The sequence below is a fragment of the Plutella xylostella genome, chromosome 26, assembly GCF_932276165.1.
Source record: "Plutella xylostella chromosome 26, ilPluXylo3.1, whole genome shotgun sequence".
Taxonomy (NCBI): Eukaryota; Metazoa; Arthropoda; class Insecta; order Lepidoptera; family Plutellidae; genus Plutella; species Plutella xylostella.
The window spans coordinates 8007469-8026343 of NC_064006.1; the positions used below are offsets into that span (position 1 = coordinate 8007469).

The 18875-nt window shown below is 37.8% G+C and overlaps 2 protein-coding genes across 2 annotated transcripts in view; one reads left to right on the forward strand and one right to left on the reverse strand.

Annotated features, from left to right (window-relative positions):
- LOC105398834 (complexin) overlaps positions 1 to 18875 on the forward strand; it is a 272602-nt gene that overhangs the window by 87991 nt on the left and 165736 nt on the right. The gene's annotated exons all lie outside the window — the stretch shown is intronic.
- On the reverse strand, positions 10714 to 16955 carry LOC119691185. The gene has a single exon (XM_048630665.1). The coding sequence runs from the start codon at positions 14098 to 14100 to the stop codon at positions 11044 to 11046; it is 3057 nt and encodes a 1018-aa protein (XP_048486622.1). The 5' UTR covers positions 14101 to 16955; the 3' UTR covers positions 10714 to 11043.

Genomic DNA, 18875 nt, shown 5'->3' on the forward strand with positions numbered 1-18875 from the left:
ATATAAGATATGTTACAACACATATAAATCTTTGTTATACTAGCCTTAGTCTAGCTTTTACGTATTCCTATTGGTCTTTTCACTCCTATATCACCTTCTATAACATTCTACTGTCAACTACTAATGCCATACTAGATACTCTATCTTGTCTCCTGTTTATAAACCAGCTTATTCCAATTAACAAACCCAGTGTGAATGGCTACATGGGTCTAATCAACGTGGTCCCTTTACACTCGGATCACGATCTCTGACGCACACTGCCTGGCCGAGGAAATATTGGCTGTACGTGATTTTTGTCCCCCCGTAGTCGTAGGTTTACTTTAGCTTGACAAAAAACGACGCAGGCTCCGCGGCGCTCCGCATCTTAGTTACTTGTAAGATAGAGTGATCCCCCAGGGTCCACTCAGCTTCTTTTCTTTTAATAGTTCAGTCATGTTTTGTTTTTCTGATCTGTGTGCTTTTTAAAGAAAGAACTTTTAAAACCAAAACATGGTTTTAAAAGTTCTGATGCATACCTACTAATTACGTGTTATAATTTAAATGTCATTCTATGGATTTGGAAAGTAGCCCCGAAATTGCATGTTGTATTGTTTGTTTGTATTCTTTATAAACTGATTTGATCGAATCTTATGGTGCAATTTAAATATTATAATGTTTTTTTTCGCAGTACCTATAGTGATTTTAAGACTTCCAGTGAACGAAATTATCAAGCTGCCTCAAAAACTTGTGAATTCGCGTGGCAGCAAAAATATCCCATTTCAGACATATAGGCAGGGCGGGAATAGCTCTTCTGACATTTTGAAATCACACACACACACATCCACAAGGCTATTCATACCCTCCAACATTGAAATCTGTCGTTTTCAGTTCCAGAGACAATTGCATGTTTGCTACGACAACTCTGCAAGCTGACTTGAGCCTTCCTTTGATAGATTAAGTTTTCTGCTGCCACTGCAGTTTCAGTTCTATTATTAGTCCCCTTCAGTTCGTTTTTGCAAACAAAGATAGATGATTGAAAGAGCAGGGTCATACTGAGTTAACTGGAACAAAGAAGAGAGGTTATCGAAGTTGAAAGCTCTGCACAATGGAACAAATATAACTAACAGTCTGGACCTCCTTTAGGCAAATCATTCAAGGCTAAAAATGCCATAGCCTTGAATGATTTGCCTCACAAAAAAGCTGTACAAGTTAAATATAATGATTAAAGTGATATTGAGATGAATAGATCATGAACAATAAATAAAGTGATAAATCCTTATATTACTAATACCAAAATAATGTACATGACCGTAGAACGAATCGTATGTGGCAAATTATACAGAAACTATTCCGTCTTCACCTATCGTTGGGTTTCACTTGGAAACTGCTCTCCTAGTCACGCTTGATTGGCTGAAGTAAGCTGCACTCATCGCCCATTGGTGCATTGTCGCACCCATTACGGAGGCACTGAGCATACTCCATTTCAGCACTACAGCGAGGACGTTCTGAGATCGAGTATAGATTCAGATGGCAGACGCATTCGCCTCACTTCGACTATTTAATCACTCCGACCCATTCGCAAACATTCAGTTAGCATTTGGTTGGATAAATATTTGCAGTTGCTCTAGCTACTGCTGTAAGCCCGATGCAAATCCATCTAAAGCTCTGTATGAGATGGTTTTTTGCAAAACGGTTTTGTAAGCGCATTTAGTTCGCATCCATTTAGAAAACGAGGTATGGCAAAGCTGATTAATATTTTATTTAGGTAGTTTATTTATAATATTTTTTTTTTGTATTTAAGCGCAAAATTAATTAAATAAAAATCCGAAAATATGATCCCCCATGATAAAAAATTTACAGCTGCGAATAAGTAGGACACCCTAAATTTTACAACTTACATGGTCTCTGTCTTTTGTATTTATTTATAACATTGCAACCCTGTATTGTATAGTCTATGATTATTTCACCTACATTACACGTGCCACCTACAGATTAATCCAGCATTTACCCTGAGAGGGTCAAACGCAGCGGTCTAAAGGGAACTAAAAGGGTATGTCGGGTCAAATGGTTGAAATTTTCTGCCAACTTTGGACTTTGTCCGGCTTCCTTAATTTTGTGGTTTTTACGTGTAAAGGACTACCATTATGAAGGTAAATTGCACCGTTCTTGTTTTGTAACTAGTCTACACTTTGAGCTTATAACCGAAAATTGGAGTTGTTATATTAGGTATCTGTTTGAAGCTTCTACTTAATGTGTGTCGCATCGGTCTTCTAATTCTTGGAACTTTAAGGTTCACTTCCAAGCGGACCTGTTTTAATTTTTTGCCGTGACAACATAAACATACCTAAATATCTGGGCGCCATTCGGATCTGTTTTTACTTAAGCTTACCATAGGTACTACTTTAAGTATGATTTTGATCAAATACAAAATTTAATTAATTTTAATAGTGACTTAATAGATTCTCGCACATGTAAAACGTGTAAGTGAAACAGCAATTCAAGTTCAAGACTATTTATTATTTATCTACCCACTTATACCCACAACCCCCCTTTTACAAGGCTTTATATAGATATATACCATACTCACACAAAAAAAAAATTGAAAAGAAAAATTTAAAAACAATACCTAAGTAGGTATAAATATAAATTTACAAAGCATTGTTTAACTTGTATTAATAAGGATAAGTACAGTAGGTACCTTGTAATAAATCTTAAGCTATCAATTTAAGATTTCAAACAGTTTTAAATACAACGTATCAATTTATCATCACGTAGTTACGTCGCTTTTATATTGTATTGTAACGATAGTAAAGTAGGCAAGAATTAATCATAAATCTTAACTAAGAATCTATATAAATATTAGCGTTACATAACCACTAACACAAAAAATACTTATCAATTTAGTTAAAGTTTTGACTATAGTAGGTACTTAATAACATTAACTAAGTATAATTAAAGGTTTACATCTAGGTATGTACTTACTAAGTCTGTTACAACACTTATTTAAATTTTGTTTATGTAATTAACTAGGTATAATGTAAGTAAGTACATAATGTTTTAACTTAGGTGATTTATAGTTTAGTAGTAGGTATAAAATAACAGTAAACTCCTATACTCAGAAAATAACAACAATGAATCATCATAAAATAACAGTCGGTATGGCTAGGTACATGGCTATACATAGTTTTATAGTATATAGGTACACTGAAGGCATCCGTCTTACTTAAGTGTGTGAGTAGCCCCACCGATCAGGACGTCTCACTTCCCTGCCAAAACGAGAAACATATGGTTGACAAACAACATTATTATTAATTGGAGGTCTAGGAGGACTATTCTGGATGACGATATCATCGTAAGCTAATGTTGATTGATCATGGTTTGATCTGTTGGCGTTTGGATTGATTATGAGATACCGTCGGTTTCGAATCAATCTACTGCCACCATCAATTTGAACCGAATAGGATCTTTTACCCACGTATGAAGTGATTGACCCATCGACCCACTGTTTAGATACTCGTACTTTTACTCTTTGTCCTACTTGTAGTGGTGCTAGATCACGTGCTCCCTTATCATAATATTGCTTTTGCATACTTTGCCGTTTATTTAACTCATATGTTATGTTAGTTTGTAGCTTCGGCTTAAGTAACTTCGGAATGCACGGTAATAGCCCCCTCATTTTTCGACTATTTAATATTTCCGAAGGGGAGGCCAATGAACTACTAATAGGTGTATTTAAGTACTCCAAGAGGGCTAATCTGTAATCAGTACTTTCATACCTACATTTTTTCATAATATTTTTCACAGTTTGGACAGTTCGTTCTGACTGCCCATTCGACTGTGGGTATCGAGGGGAAGACGTTACATGACTAAAATGCCATTGTTCCGAAAACTGTCTAAACTCAAACGAACTATACTCCGGACCGTTATCGGTCATGAGAATGTCCGGAACACCCTGTTTACTGAAGATTATTTTTAATTGCTGAATAATTTCCTCGGATTTTAACGACCTAAGCTCGGCTACTTCAAAAAATTTACTATAATAATCAATAACAATTAAAAACAATTTTCCATCAAAATGAAAAGTGTCTGAACCTAATTTAGACCACGGCCGATTTGGAATTTCGTGTGATATCATAGTTTCTCTCCTGTTCTCGTTTTTAAAAGTTAGACAAGCTTGACACTTACTTATATAATCTTCTAATTGACTGTTTATATTTGGCCAGAACATTGTCTCGCGGGTACGAAGTTTGCATTTCTCTAATCCTAAATGCCCTACGTGTACTTTTTTAAGCATTTCATGTCTCAATGCTTTAGGAATAACAATTCTATTATCTTTCCAGACAAGACCATACGATATCGACAACTCACTTTTAAAACACCAGTACGGCTTGACACAGTCGGGCACATCTTGTTTATTATCTGGCCACCCTTCTTTTATGTATTTAATAACTAGCTGGAGTTCCATATCACTTTCTGTACTTTTTTGCAAAATTATAAAATGTGTATCCGTCAGCGGATTACACGCTGTGACGGCACAAACTTGAGCCTGAACATCAAAATGATCCCGCTCCTCTAACTGCTGATTAGAGACGGGTAGTGGTGCGCGAGATAACGTATCTGCAATGTATAGGTATTTTCCCGGTTTGTACACTAGTTTAAAAGAATACAATTGCAATCGCAGTAACATTCTTTGGAGTCTGGCTGGAGCGCTGGAGATGGGTTTCATTATTATATTTACCAGCGGTTTGTGGTCTGTCTCAATTATCACATCATTTTTACCAAAAATATAACAATAGAACTTTTCACAGGCATAAACACATGCTAGAAGTTCCTTTTCTATTGCATAGACCTAGATGCATAGCTTACTGGTAAATTATCCTGTAGAATACATGCACCTAATCCATTTTTACTCGCGTCAACTGATATCACCACGGGCTTATCTACAACATAGTATTGTAAAACAGGTGCATCTACTAAGATATTTTTTAAACTATCAAATTCATTTTGATGTTGGTCAGTCCAATGCCATTCCACATCTTTTTTTAAGAGCTGCCTAAGTTCATAAGTTTTGTTTGACAGATTAGGTACAAATCTACCTATATAATTTACTAATCCCAAAAACCTCTCTAAATCTTTAGTATTATCTGGAATTTTCATTTCTTTTATCGCAGATGTATGAGATTCATCAGGATAGATACCATTTTGTGTAAACTTATGACCCAAATATTTTATTTCTGTTAGACCGAACTTGCACTTATTTTTATTTAGTTTCAAATTGATCAATCTGCACCTATCCAATACGGCCCTCAGCCTCCTATCGTGTTCTTGTCGCGTTTTTGCAAAAATCAAAATATCATCTATGAAATGGCATACGCCCTCCATATCATCGAACATCTCAAACATTCTTTTATGGAACACTTCGGAAGCAGACGTAATGCCATACGGTAGTCTTAAAAATTTATACCTTCCAAACGCTGTGTTAAAGGTGCAGAGGTCTGTACAGTCACTACTTAACTTTAATTGCCAAAATCCGTTTTTAGCATCGACTGTACTAAAGTATTTTGCCCCCGATAGTTTTACAGTTATATCCTCTAAGGTGGGGAGACTAAAGTGTTCTCGCTTAATAGCTAAGTTCAAGTCCTGGGGATCTAGACAAATTCGTAGATCACCATTTGGTTTCCTAACTACCGTCATACTGTTTACCCAATCTGTTGGGCCATCTACTTTGGCTATGATCTGTTGTTGTTCCATTTCATTCAATTTATTTCTTAGGTTTTCTTTTATTGCTACCGGTAATTTTCGAGGTGCATGTACTACTGGCCGTACAGTATTATCTATACAAATTTTATATTCTCCAGGCATACATCCAATGCCTTCAAATACGTCAGAGTAATCATTTAGAATACCCGACGTAAACTCATCTTGAGAATTCATAGTAACTGCTAAAGTTAGTTTAATAACACCTAGCTCCTGACAAGAATACCTACCTAATATAGGTGGGGACGACACATCCGCAATTATAAAATCAATTATAATTATAGGACTGACCTTTGTATAATACTTTTAAGTTACATCTACCTATTACTATAATATCGCCACCAGAATAGCCTCTTAACTTCATTGACGTTGACAGAAGGTCCTCTTTTAATAAACCTAGTTGTTGTAAATAACGACTGGGTAAAACGTTTACATCTGCACCCGTGTCTAATTTAAAAGGTATTTCGCAATCATTTACTGACAAAGTTATTGACCAATCACCACAATTTTTATTAAAGTAATAGATTACCTGATCTGGATTTTCATCGGCTTGTACATCATAAATATTGCACTTCCTTGAAAAGTGATTAACATTATTACACTTTAAACAACGTTTGCCGTATGCGGGACACATATTACGTTCATGATAAAATCCGCAGTTTTTACAGTCAGCACTAATAAACGGTGTTTTATTCAGTCTAAATGACGGTGAATCTGGTTGGGTCTGACCTTGGTACCAGCGTGTCGACGAGGGCCCGGCCCGGAGCTGCACAGGGGCGGGCGCGCGCGGGCGGCCGGCGCTCGCCCAGGCGGCTGCGGCGCGCCCCGGGCCGCTCCAGCGCCCGCGGGCTCGCGCGCGTCCTCTGCTGCCTCGCTCGTTGTTCCTTGTCATCCAGTAAGCATAGGCCTCATCGGGACTCTGTTCATATTCTTCTACAGCGTATACATCTTTTTCTGTCTCGGTTTTTATCACTCCTACTTGCAATCTTGACATTTGCGCAATGTTACAAATGTCCAGTGACTTTTTTAAGGTTAGGTCAGGTTCTCGTAGTAGGCGCTCCTTCAAAGCTATATCCTTAATTCCGCAGATGAGCCTATCTCTAATTAGATCATCACATAAATCTTTGAACTCACATTTTACACCCATCTTTTTTAGCTCAAATGCGTATTGTTCTATAGATTCACCATCCAGCTGATTACGTGTAAAAAAACAATGTCTTTGTACCGTTATATTTTTCTTTTGTAAGAAGAACTCGTCGAACTTTTTAATCAGTTTGTCCTTATCAGTAAACGTTTGGTTGAATTGTTCATACACTTCCCGGCACTGTTCACCGACAACATGCAGTAATATGCTCACTTGCACTTTTGGATCCTTTTTAGAAAGTTCACACGCGTCGAAGTATATTTGGAACGCGTTTTTCCATTTTTCCCAATCCTTAGATAAGTTACCCGATGTAACATTCTCTAAGTTATTAACGAATGCAAATGGCGCCGGCGGCTTTAACATTGATTCCATTATAACAAGTTACTCGACGAATTCGTGTACGTCTAACAATATATATTATTAATTAATATCCCCAGGTACTGGTATACACAATTTTCTAAATGTTTTCTGCACTAAATACCACGAATTTATATTTTTTACGGCTGCGCCATGTAAAACGTGTAAGTGAAACAGCAATTCAAGTTCAAGACTATTTATTATTTATCTACCCACTTATACCCACAGCACATACTCGCATATGATGTATCTGAATCAAAGTACACATTACTATCAGATCAACACAACAATCGATGCTCTATCCCAGACAACCCGGTGGCCCACTTCCATTCAGCGACAACTTCGCTCGCTTTGTCTTGCGACTATATTCACTTTGAACAGAGTTGTCAGTTGTCACTGTTTGCAGTATAGAAGTTATCGGGTTTCTTTGTTGAGAGATCGGGTTGACCTAGATGCTGGGGTGTTTTAAAATATTTATTAAAGTTTTGTGGTAACTTGATCGTGAGATTGTGGTGATATATGGATTGTTGTGTTGACTCTTGTCATGAGTGGTACTTAATACCAATGGCCAGCAGTGGACAATAGTGGGATGATAATCATGATATACCTACGTTCCTAGTGGTAGGTAAAATGATATCACATTTCTATTGGTAGGAAGCAGAATATTATAGTTGTAACAAATTTTGACTTTAGTATACGTAAAGCAACTAACGTCAATTTCAACAAACAAGTTGATTATGTAAAATATTTTTGTGTCTCCTATTATACCCTTTTTGGGAGATTTTCCAATTATTTACCTTCGCATTCTCGGCGCGTGATTGTGTGACGTGACAGAATGTCCGCAATTTGTTTCATCCCTCTTCGAATAAAAGGATTTCCCATAATTAGCCTTTTTTAATCGACTTCAAAAAAATGAGCAGGTTCTCATTTTATCAGTACCTATGTATTTTTGAAATAAAATTTACCACACGACCGTAGAAACACATTAAAATTATTCCCTAAAAATACTAAGCAAACCGCAGTCACTACCTGGAAATAACGCGATTACGAAAGGCCTTCCCGCCACTGAATTATGAACTTAAATACTCGCAAAATCCTATAGAATAACACCCCAAAACGGTTAACAATAAGAGTTGATTTATGTTCGACGTCGTAATCTCTTATGGCTGAATCTTGACGCCGCTACGGAAATTATTCACAAGATTCCGACTTAGGGCAGCTATTGAAGAGAGATCGTAGATACGGACGAGGATTTACTGCCACATCCAGGATATCACCAGGATAAAAATACAGCATTTTGGATACACAAGCCGAGTTATTTACAGCGGTGTAAAGGTAAACTTCCACCTATCGGTATCTTTTATCTTACGCAACGGACGCATCGCATCGCTTTGTATAGAAATTCACACAAGTGCGTCCACTTCATCGGCATTGCCGACGTTGTTTCTCCATAAATATTTATATGAGAGTCGATCCGTTTGGTGCGAAACGTACGATACCGATAGGTGGACGCTTACTAATATACCAACGCCCAGTTATAGGAAGAAACTTTTAAATATCATGAATTGTATAATTATTGTATATTCTTCTTCTTCTTCTTGTGGTGCCGTCTCCTATCGAAGGTTGGCAATCATCCTGCTGATTTCCGTCTTGGAGGCCGCCGCACGGAACAATTCTCCAGTGCTCAGCTGGAACCACTGGCGTAGATTTTGCAGCCGTGATGTCATTGGCCGCCCAGGCCTCCTCCTGCCTTGTATTTCGTACTTGGGGTTTCGCATTATGTGGCCGAAGTATTCCAGCTTGCGTCTTTTTATGGTATTCAGTACCTCTGTGCCTTTTTTATTTAATCTTTGAAGGACTGTTACATTCCGAACCTTCTGGACCCACGATATTTTGAGCGGTAAACCCACATCTCAAACGCTTCAAGGCGCTATTGTATATTGCTGTTTAATAATAATAACAATTTCAAGGCCACAATTAAAAGTAGATTACACAAAAAGATCTCCAGTTGAAACAATGAACTTTTATAATAAAGGGCTTAAGTAAATAGGTGCTTACATAAGAATAAAAGGTTGGAAGTGCGGAGTTGGAGATAAAAGGAGCTAACCGGTAAACAGGATGTTTGTTAGGAAACGGGGCAAGCAGAAAAAGTGTAATTATTCGGTTTGTAAATAGTGGCTTTTTATAAGCATTATGTTCACAGTCTATTTTGTAGAGTCTTTGGAAGATTTTTTGCAGATTTAGGTAGTTTTCTTCACGTTTTTTTTTGCAGCTTCAACGTTAGGTACTATGTTCAAAAATATACACAACAAAAACAAAAAAAAATCACACCTTGTACTAATGTCCTCCCTTGCGGGGTAGGCAACGGTGCATTGCTGCACCCACTTTTCGCCAGAGTGTTATGTTAGTCCCAATGTAATATGGAGCGGGCCTATTGCCATTTTACGGGCACATCCAAACCCGAGAACAAATATCTGTGTTGTTTAAACTACTTAAATATCTGCCCCTGCCAGGAATCGAACCCGGGACCTTCGGCTCAGTAGTCAGAGTCACTAACCATTACGCCATTCGGTCGTCACAAATATACCTAATGCAATAATATCAATAATTAATTAATAACGGCCGGTATTTGTTCGATAACCAACAACATTTATCACAAGACGATAAAAATATGACCCAAAACAAGCAGAAACGAAATACATTTGCTCACTGCGCGCGCTCCAAAATGGATCGTAAAAAGTACGGTTAATTTTACTCCTGTGCTGTAAAAAAAAGTTTACAGCTCTCAAACAAATAAAACTTGCCTGAAAAAGACCCTCATTTCCTTTTTTACTTGGAAACTGGATGACATTAGCCTTCTGAAAAATATTTGTAGTTGTACCAGACTGGCTTCGCTTGCAATCCTCTTTTCTATATTGATTCGCCTTTGGTCTGCTAAGCTATTCAATGACTTACAAGCAGCCGAATACGGTTCAAAGTCAGATACAATAGAATTGAAATGCATTTTGCAAACTCGGACTTTCGATCGTTAGTCGATTTTCGTTCTTACCCCTCTTTGGTCAAGGTTGAACAGTAAAAATGCTATATTTTAAATCTTTAAAAAATAAAGTTCTATTTCTGTGCGATTGTGTGTTGTTTGTTAGGTGAAGTCGTTAGAATGTAGGCGAAACATTTTGTAGTGTTGTTATTTGCTTTCTCAACTTCTTTATTATGAACATTGGCGGAATCTAATCACTGTATTATATTCATGATTCAAGGACGTCATACACTAAGTGCCAATTTCTCCATTGTCGGTTAGAGCATAACCAGGGAGTAGTGGTTTATTTTTGACACATCTGTCATGAATTTTATATGGAGATGATGTTTAATTTATTAATCAATCTGTTAATGTCTAATCGTCTACAGCTCAGCAGTTCTTCTAGTTTCTGAAGGGTCTAGCTATTAGGATGCTCTTCAATGAATATTTGTGTTGATTACTTGATTTAAAATTATTTATTTAAGTATAAATATAAACTTAATATACACAAGCAGGTAGGTATATGACGGTTGAAATATATCGTGGTAAAGAGAGCGCGCCTCGGTGCGCACGGGATTTTATAGACGATTCATAAGTATAAATCTTCTAGTGCTGCCATCTAGCGTTTTCTTCAGGAACTTCGTAGTACTTGATCGATCCAGTTGTGTGATTGTGTTGAGTGGTCGTCAGGCCTCGTTCCACATGGTTCGCAGCTTGACACATAGATGGCGCATTAACATGCCGCCCGCCTTGAAAGCTGCCCGATAGCTTTCAAGGAGCCGCATCATCATCAGTCATCTGTGGTGCCCTTCGTCTCAGGGCTGGATGGCTCCACCGGCAGTGGACATATCTTCGAGACAGCCCGTCGTGTGATTCCAGTTTTAGTGCGTATGTCAGCCACCCTGGAGATGCCGTCTTTGCCTGGAAATACAGATAAAATGCGACCCATTCGCCATTGTAGCGGTGGGAGATTATCTTCTTTGATTAGAACTAAAGTGTTAGGTATCAGTTCTCCTTTATGCTCCTGCCATTTGGTTCGGCATTGTAATTCTGAAATGTATTCCTTTGACCAACGCTGCCAAAAATGTTGTCTCATTTGTTCAATCCTCTTAAACCGGCTCAATGATGGAGTAGGCCTTGTCGTCAGGTCATCATCAGCTGGTGCAGTCAGTGGTCGGCCAATTAGGAAATGCGCCGGGGTGAGAGGGGAGAAATCATTAGGATCTGTTGACAAAGGATGCATGGGACGGGAATTCAGGACGGCTTCGATCTGTGCCAATACCGTAATGAATTCCTCGTAATGTAAGTTAGCGTTACCTACTACACGTTTAAGATGATGTTTACAGGATTTAACCCCCCCCTCCCATAAACCGCCGAAATTTGGGGCGCGAGCAGGTATGAATTTAAATTCAATATTGTTATCTGATGCGTAATCAATAATAGACTGGGAGTTGTCAGTTACAAACTTTTGAAATTCTTTTGCACTTCCGACAAAACATTTTCCATTATCGGAAGTGATTTGGAGACATTTTCCTCTCTTTGATATAAACCGTTTCAAAGCCATTATATAACATTCGGATGACAGACTAGTGACAAGTTCCAAGTGCACAGCTCGAGTTGCTAAACAAACAAATAAACAGACGTAACATTTTTCTAGCTTTGCTCCCCTGCCTTTTTTGTTTAGTATGTACATTGGTCCACAATAGTCCACACCACTTCTAAGAAATGGAAATCCTGGCTGTAAACGTTCAGTGGGTAAATTACCCATGATTGGTTGTATGAGTTGTCCTTGCATACGGGAACATTTCACACATTTACGTACTATATTTTTAGCTAAGTTTCTACCACCTAAAGCCCACCAGCTTTCTCTTACGTGTGAAAGTAACAGTTGGGGTCCAGCATGTAGCAATTTATTATGTTCGTATCTAAAAATTAGCAAAGTAAAATAGTGCTTACTGCATAACAGTACTGGATGTTTCTTATCATATGAAAATTCATTTGAATATTCTAATCTCCCCCCAACTCTAATAATATTATTTTTGTCGAGAAAAACATTTAAACCTGCAATACTCCGATTGGACTTTATAGGTAATTTATGAATTAATGCGTCATATTCGGAAGGGAAGCTGTACTCCTGGGCAATTTTTGTTAAAACCACGACAGATTTATTTATTTCTGCTGTAGTTAACGGCCCGATAATGCGTTGCGATTTATCTTTAGATCTAGCATTGTGTATAAAACGAAACATGTAAGTACATGCACGTATAAGTCTGCTGTAGTTAGAAAACCTGTTAAAGGGAAATTTATCATTTGAATTATCTTTACAAGTCAAATTAACACTAACATTAGACTTTAACTCTGGTAATTGTGATTCATCCTGAATATTTTCTGTATTATTTTGTGACCAGTTTGTAACTTCCTTATCATGTAGGAATTTAGGTCCAGTTTGCCACAGAGGCGAAACTTTGAGTTCATCTATGCTCATTCCGCGTGATAATAAATCCGCGGGGTTTTGACTGCCGTTTACATGTAACCACGTCGAGCTGCTGGTGAGATCATTAATTTCTACAACTCTATTTTGAACAAATGTTTTTAGTATACTAGGTGACATTTTTAACCAACCTAACACTATCGTGGAGTCCGTCCAAAGTGTTATGCTATCAAATTGTAATCGAAGTGATTCTAATATTTTATCGTGAAGCCGCGCTCCGGTTAATGAACCCATAAGCTCTAGTCTAGGAATTGACATTGGTTTGATGGGAGCGACCTTACTTTTTGCGCACAATAATCGCACGACTACTTCGTGATTTTTACGGATAGTACGAATATAAGCGCATGCACCATATGCACACTGACTCGCATCAGTGAAGATATGCAACTCGACTCTGCACGGGTCCGTCCCGAGTACATGTCGTGGGACTTTGATGTCACCTAATGAAATCAATGAATTTACGAACTTTTCCCATAACTTAACTACATCGCTAGGCAAAGGGTCTTCCCATTGTACCTTGCATAACCAAAGCTTTTGTAATAACATTTTTGCTACTATGACTACAGGGCATAATAATCCTAGTGGGTCATAAATTTGGGAGACTGTTGACAAAATAGAACGTTTAGTAATATTATTAGAGTTGTAATTCAGTTCAGACGTGAAATAAAATTCGTCAGTGTTATTTAGCCAACCTATACCTAAGGTTTTGCTTTTGTTATCTTCCCCGAGAGATAACGGTTTTGAATTTTCGGTACTTTGCATGACAGATGAAATAACTTCAGGGGAATTTGATATCCACTTACGTAGAGGAAAACAGCCAGACAAACATACTTCGTTTACGCCTTTACATATTGTTGAGAGCAGTTGTTCGTTATCATTTCCGGTAATTAGGTCATCAACGTAAAAATCATTTAACATTGTTTTTGATATGTTTTCATCCTTGCATTCCAATCCTAATTGCCGTAAACAACGCATGCTTAGATATGGGGCTGAGGCCTGGCCATATGTTATTGTTTTGAGTTTATAAATACATATAGGTTCACTGCATTTTTCTCGCCATAAAATAAGTTGCAAATTACGCTGATCCTCCTGAATTAATGTTTGCCTAAACATTTTTTCTATATCGGCGCACGCGACATATTTGTATTGTCTGAATCTTAAGAGAATTGAAAACAGGTCATTGTGAAGCGCAGGGCCTACATGTTGAATATCATTAAGCGATTTGCCGGAACTTGTTTTTTGACTTGCATTAAAAACAGTTCTTAAGCGGGTTGAAGTACTTTGTTCGCGTAATACCCCATGGTGTGGGAGAAAATAATGCGGCGAATTAAAATCAAAATTATCTTCGGGACTCATGTGTCTAAGCTTAAATATTCCGACATAAAATCACAATACAATTGTTTGTAATCAGGTGAGCGCTCTAATCTTCGCTCCAGTGATAAGAACCTAGCCTTTGCCGTACTGTAACTATCACCGAGGGAATCAACTGATTCCTTTAAAGGAATTCGAACTGAAAATCTACCATCAGGCAGCCGTATTGTTGTTTTAGTAAAATTATCTTCGCACGCTTGTTCGTCGGCACTAAGACATTGTTTTACAGTAGGAGTTAATTCTTCTATCTCCCAAAACTTTCTTAATTGTGTGTCTATTGTGTTTGTAAAGTTACACTGAGTTTGAGTAATGCGCAAACCGTCGGTGTATAAAGGTCCCGAGATTATCCATCCTAACTGTGTATTTTGAAGATGCGGCCCGCTAGGTAATCGCATTTTACCTTCCGCTAATAAATCCCAAAATAAGTTAGAACCGATTAGAATGTCTATTTGCGATGGAATGCCGAATGATGGGTCAGCAAGTTTTATGTTTTCAGGTATTTGAATTGAATTCCTATCTATTCCCATAGAAGGAATATTGGAGGTAATGTTAGGTAACACTAAACATTTTATGTCTGTACTAAAATCAGTATTTAATGACCGAAGTTTAATTTGACAAGAGTGTGTTGACTGTGTGATTGATTGCCCTACTCCTGTGATTTGATAAGTGGACTGTATTGATTTTGCGCCTATTTTTCTACATAATGATTGCGTGATTATGCAATGTTGACTGCCATTGTCTAGTAACGCACGAGCCCTATGGTATTTGTTATTTGAATCGGATACTTCTACTATGGCTGTAGATAACAGAACCGGTTCTAAATACTGTGTGCTTGCGAGGCTCGCGGAATCATTATTTTGAGTTCCCGACGACGACTGAGAAGTCGAATGCAATATGGTAGATGAATCGGTGGGTGGTACAACGACGGGTGTTGCCTGGGACACCTGACTGGCCGCTGACGATGATGACTGTAATGCGCCCTCCTCACTGTTGTCCATATGCAATAAACTATTATGTTTTTTATGACACTGTCGACACGGACCAAAATAACAATCTGAGGTTGTATGCCCTTTTCGTAGGCAGTTAAGGCAAAGGTTTTTGTTTGTAACTAATTTAACCCTATCAGTTATGGATAGGTTAAGAAAAGAATTACACGAGTAAAGCGAATGATCACCGTTGCACATTGCGCAAGTGCGGTGGGATTGGTAATTGTAATTACTTTTCTTGTTCTTTGCCGAACTGGATACGAAACTGTGCACGTTTTGATGTGGTTTTTTAAAGTTTTCACCTGAATTCCTACTTGTGTAGCTAGAGTGATTAGTTTTTATCATTTCTAACATATCTGCTTTGTTTTTTAAGAAATTAAACAAATCATCTAAGGTTAGCTTATTATGGCTTGGATCTTTTTCATTTAATTCATTTTTTATTGTGGCTTTATAAGTTTCCCATTCTTTCTCCGTTTCTACATCTAACTTTGAAATGATTAGATAAATAATGAGGGTATCCCACTGGTCTGTAGGCTCCCCTAGGTATTTTAACGAACGCAAATTCTTTAGAACTGTGTCAATTAATTTTCTTATATGAGCAGGTGAATCCTTATGCAACGATTGTAGTGAAAATAGCGACTTTACATGATTGTGAATTAACAATTTACTGTTATTGTACCTATTTTCAAGTAAATCCCAAGCAATTACGTAATTGTCCGCCGAACACTCCAACGATTTAATAACTTGCAATGCGTTGCCCTTTAACGATGACTTTAGGTAATGAAACTTTTGTATATCATCTAGATCTTTTGAATTATGAATTATCGACAAATATGTGTCCCTAAATTCGATCCAAAGGTCATACGAACCATCAAAGGTGGGTAGCGTAATAGTAGGCAATTTTATCGTAGATTTTGAGTTGCACTTGGACACGTCACTATTGCCTATTAGGCACCGAGCAGACGCTAATGATTTAAAATACATGTTTTCAAACAATTCACGGTATTCTAACTGCGATAACATCTCACTTTCGGGGATTGCATCTTCGATTTGACTTTGAATGGCATGGAATTCATCAAAGAGGGAAGGTATACTTTCATTACGCAATTTTAATTCTGACTTTTGAGCTTCTGATAAGTTAAGCGGGTCTAAAGAGTTCAAATATTTGTCAAACAAAGTTAACCTACCTTTTAGATTACCACGTTTTTTAGTTAAGTTACGTATTAAGTCTGTCCGTGGGTCACTTTGGGTTTTTAGGCTAGAGGAGCTATCGGTCATGATGGCGGTTTATAAAGAGAGGGTACTCACAGTTTCCTTACGGCGGCGATTGCGACCAGCGCGTAGCACGTTGTACTGAATAAAATAAAACGGTATTAGCACAGATCGGGTGAAAGAGGATGGAGAAGACGGGAACGATTTGGCCAGACCTTTAACCGCTTCACGTGGCTGCTTCTTCTTGGTTATGGTATCCGGCTCGAAGGACCATATGTTAATGTCTAATCGTCTACAGCTCAGCAGTTCTTCTAGTTTCTGAAGGGTCTAGCTATTAGGATGCTCTTCAATGAATATTTGTGTTGATTACTTGATTTAAAATTATTTATTTAAGTATAAATATAAACTTAATATACACAAGCAGGTAGGTATATGACGGTTGAAATATATCGTGGTAAAGAGAGCGCGCCTCGGTGCGCACGGGATTTTATAGACGATTCATAAGTATAAATCTTCTAGTGCTGCCATCTAGCGTTTTCTTCAGGAACTTCGTAGTACTTGATCGATCCAGTTGTGTGATTGTGTTGAGTGGTCGTCAGGCCTCGTTCCACATGGTTCGCAGCTTGACACATAGATGGCGCATTAACACAATCCCTGTCGGTTAGATAACCGACTATGGAAAAATTGGCACGTAGTCTGCGTTATGCTTAATAATTTACTATCATTTTTGGTAATGGTCATTTTCGTGAAGCCCAGACATAGCAATATCACACAGAAAATTACATTTGAAACCTTGAGTTCTCAGCTATCTTCTTCAAATGGGTCTCCCGGGCTCTGACCCCAATTTGTGGCTAGCTTCGGATTCCTCGACCAGATTAGCTGACTCCTGTAATCCGGATTTAATCATTAGATCCAGAGACCAGGTTAGTCTGGTTAACTTGATACCAATTTTATTGATGAAGGCATATAATAGGAAGTAATATAGTTGGATATCGTAAGTTATACATTAATTAGCAGTCGTGACCCGAAATTTAATTGTTTACCTAGACTTAGCTTCAGATCACGTAGTATTGGGCCAGGCAGCACAAAATTAACAAATTTGCTCTGGTAATTACATCGTAATTAGTGTTGAATAATTTAAAGTGTATTTATATAGACACTGAATTTATAAATTCAATGTGGAAGTATTAGGTATAAACAATTGCCTAAAAAAGATGACAAAGGCCAATAATTACCTACCAGAAACTTTTTAAAAACAAGAAAAACAAATGATATTACCTTTTAATACACCACTTTTGCAAAATTCTGTAGTTGATTTCTTGTAAAAGCGAGTGGTGTGATTGTCCTTAGCCTATACTTAGCTTTTGTGTGTTATATTGATAATGTTGAATATGGTTAATTTGTAGACCGTTAAATCAAAATCCACCAATACAACCTCCATTACTACCAATCAACAAGCTCGTCTGCCAAATGCATAACTACCTTAGACACGGTAACAGGATACAATCAAAGTAGACTAACTTGCGACAAGTTTCTCAAACTGTAGATACGTATTCCCCGGACTAAATTACCGTGTGATATGCCCCGGAGTGGGCTGTACTTAGCTCTGCACAGAGCGAAGGCTTGCCATAGTCTGTGGAACTGCAAAGTTTAGCGGTGAAGTTTGGCGCGCATACATAGATGGTGTTTTAGTGCCTGAACAGGCGGTTTTGAAATTGATTTTAGATTGTTGGCTCATTAGAAGTTGGTGCTATGTAAGATTGGATATACAGGGTATTAGAAGGTCTTTGTTGGTAAGGATGTAGGGTTAGACCAGCTGAGTGCCTGCAATAAGAGTTCTATAGTAAAATGTATTCCTGTTTAATAATGTAGGGATCTGGAAAGTATTTTCTGATTCACAGATCGAAAAATATTCTGACTAGGTAACTATTATGTTTGTGTATTAGTTTTAAGTTTTAATTCGTATATGAATAAATGAAAATTGAAATTGAATTGAAAATTATTTTAAACTACTATTTTTATATATTTTTAAGTAACCCATTCAGTGTCCCACTGCTGGGAAAAGGCCTCCCCATGTTTACTCCACACGTCTCTGTTGTTGACCACCTGACGCCAATCCAGCAAAAATCTGTCCAGGTCATCCCGCCATCTCCTTCTAGGTCTACCTGGGTGCCTGCGTCCATCGCTCGGCACCCACTCGGTTATATAATCGCTCGGCACCCGGTACAAAACTACTAAATATAAATAAAATTTGGTAGTATTATATCCCACTTACGAAATAGGTAAGTAGGTACTTTAACTGTACGTACAACTACATGACAAAGAGATTTTAAGAATATAAAGCCAAGTGCACACCGCCGGGCGAATGACACTTGAAATCCGGACAAGTAGCATCCGGGCACCCGGATCCAATAACGGAATACCCGGTTGCATAAGTAAGCGAATTTGCATCTTATTGGCAGGTAGCAGGGTGCAATTTTGGTTCATGTTTGATCCTGATCTGATAAAGCAAAAAGGTTTGAACGCAGACGGTGTAAGATTCAATTGTATCTTTCAACCGTT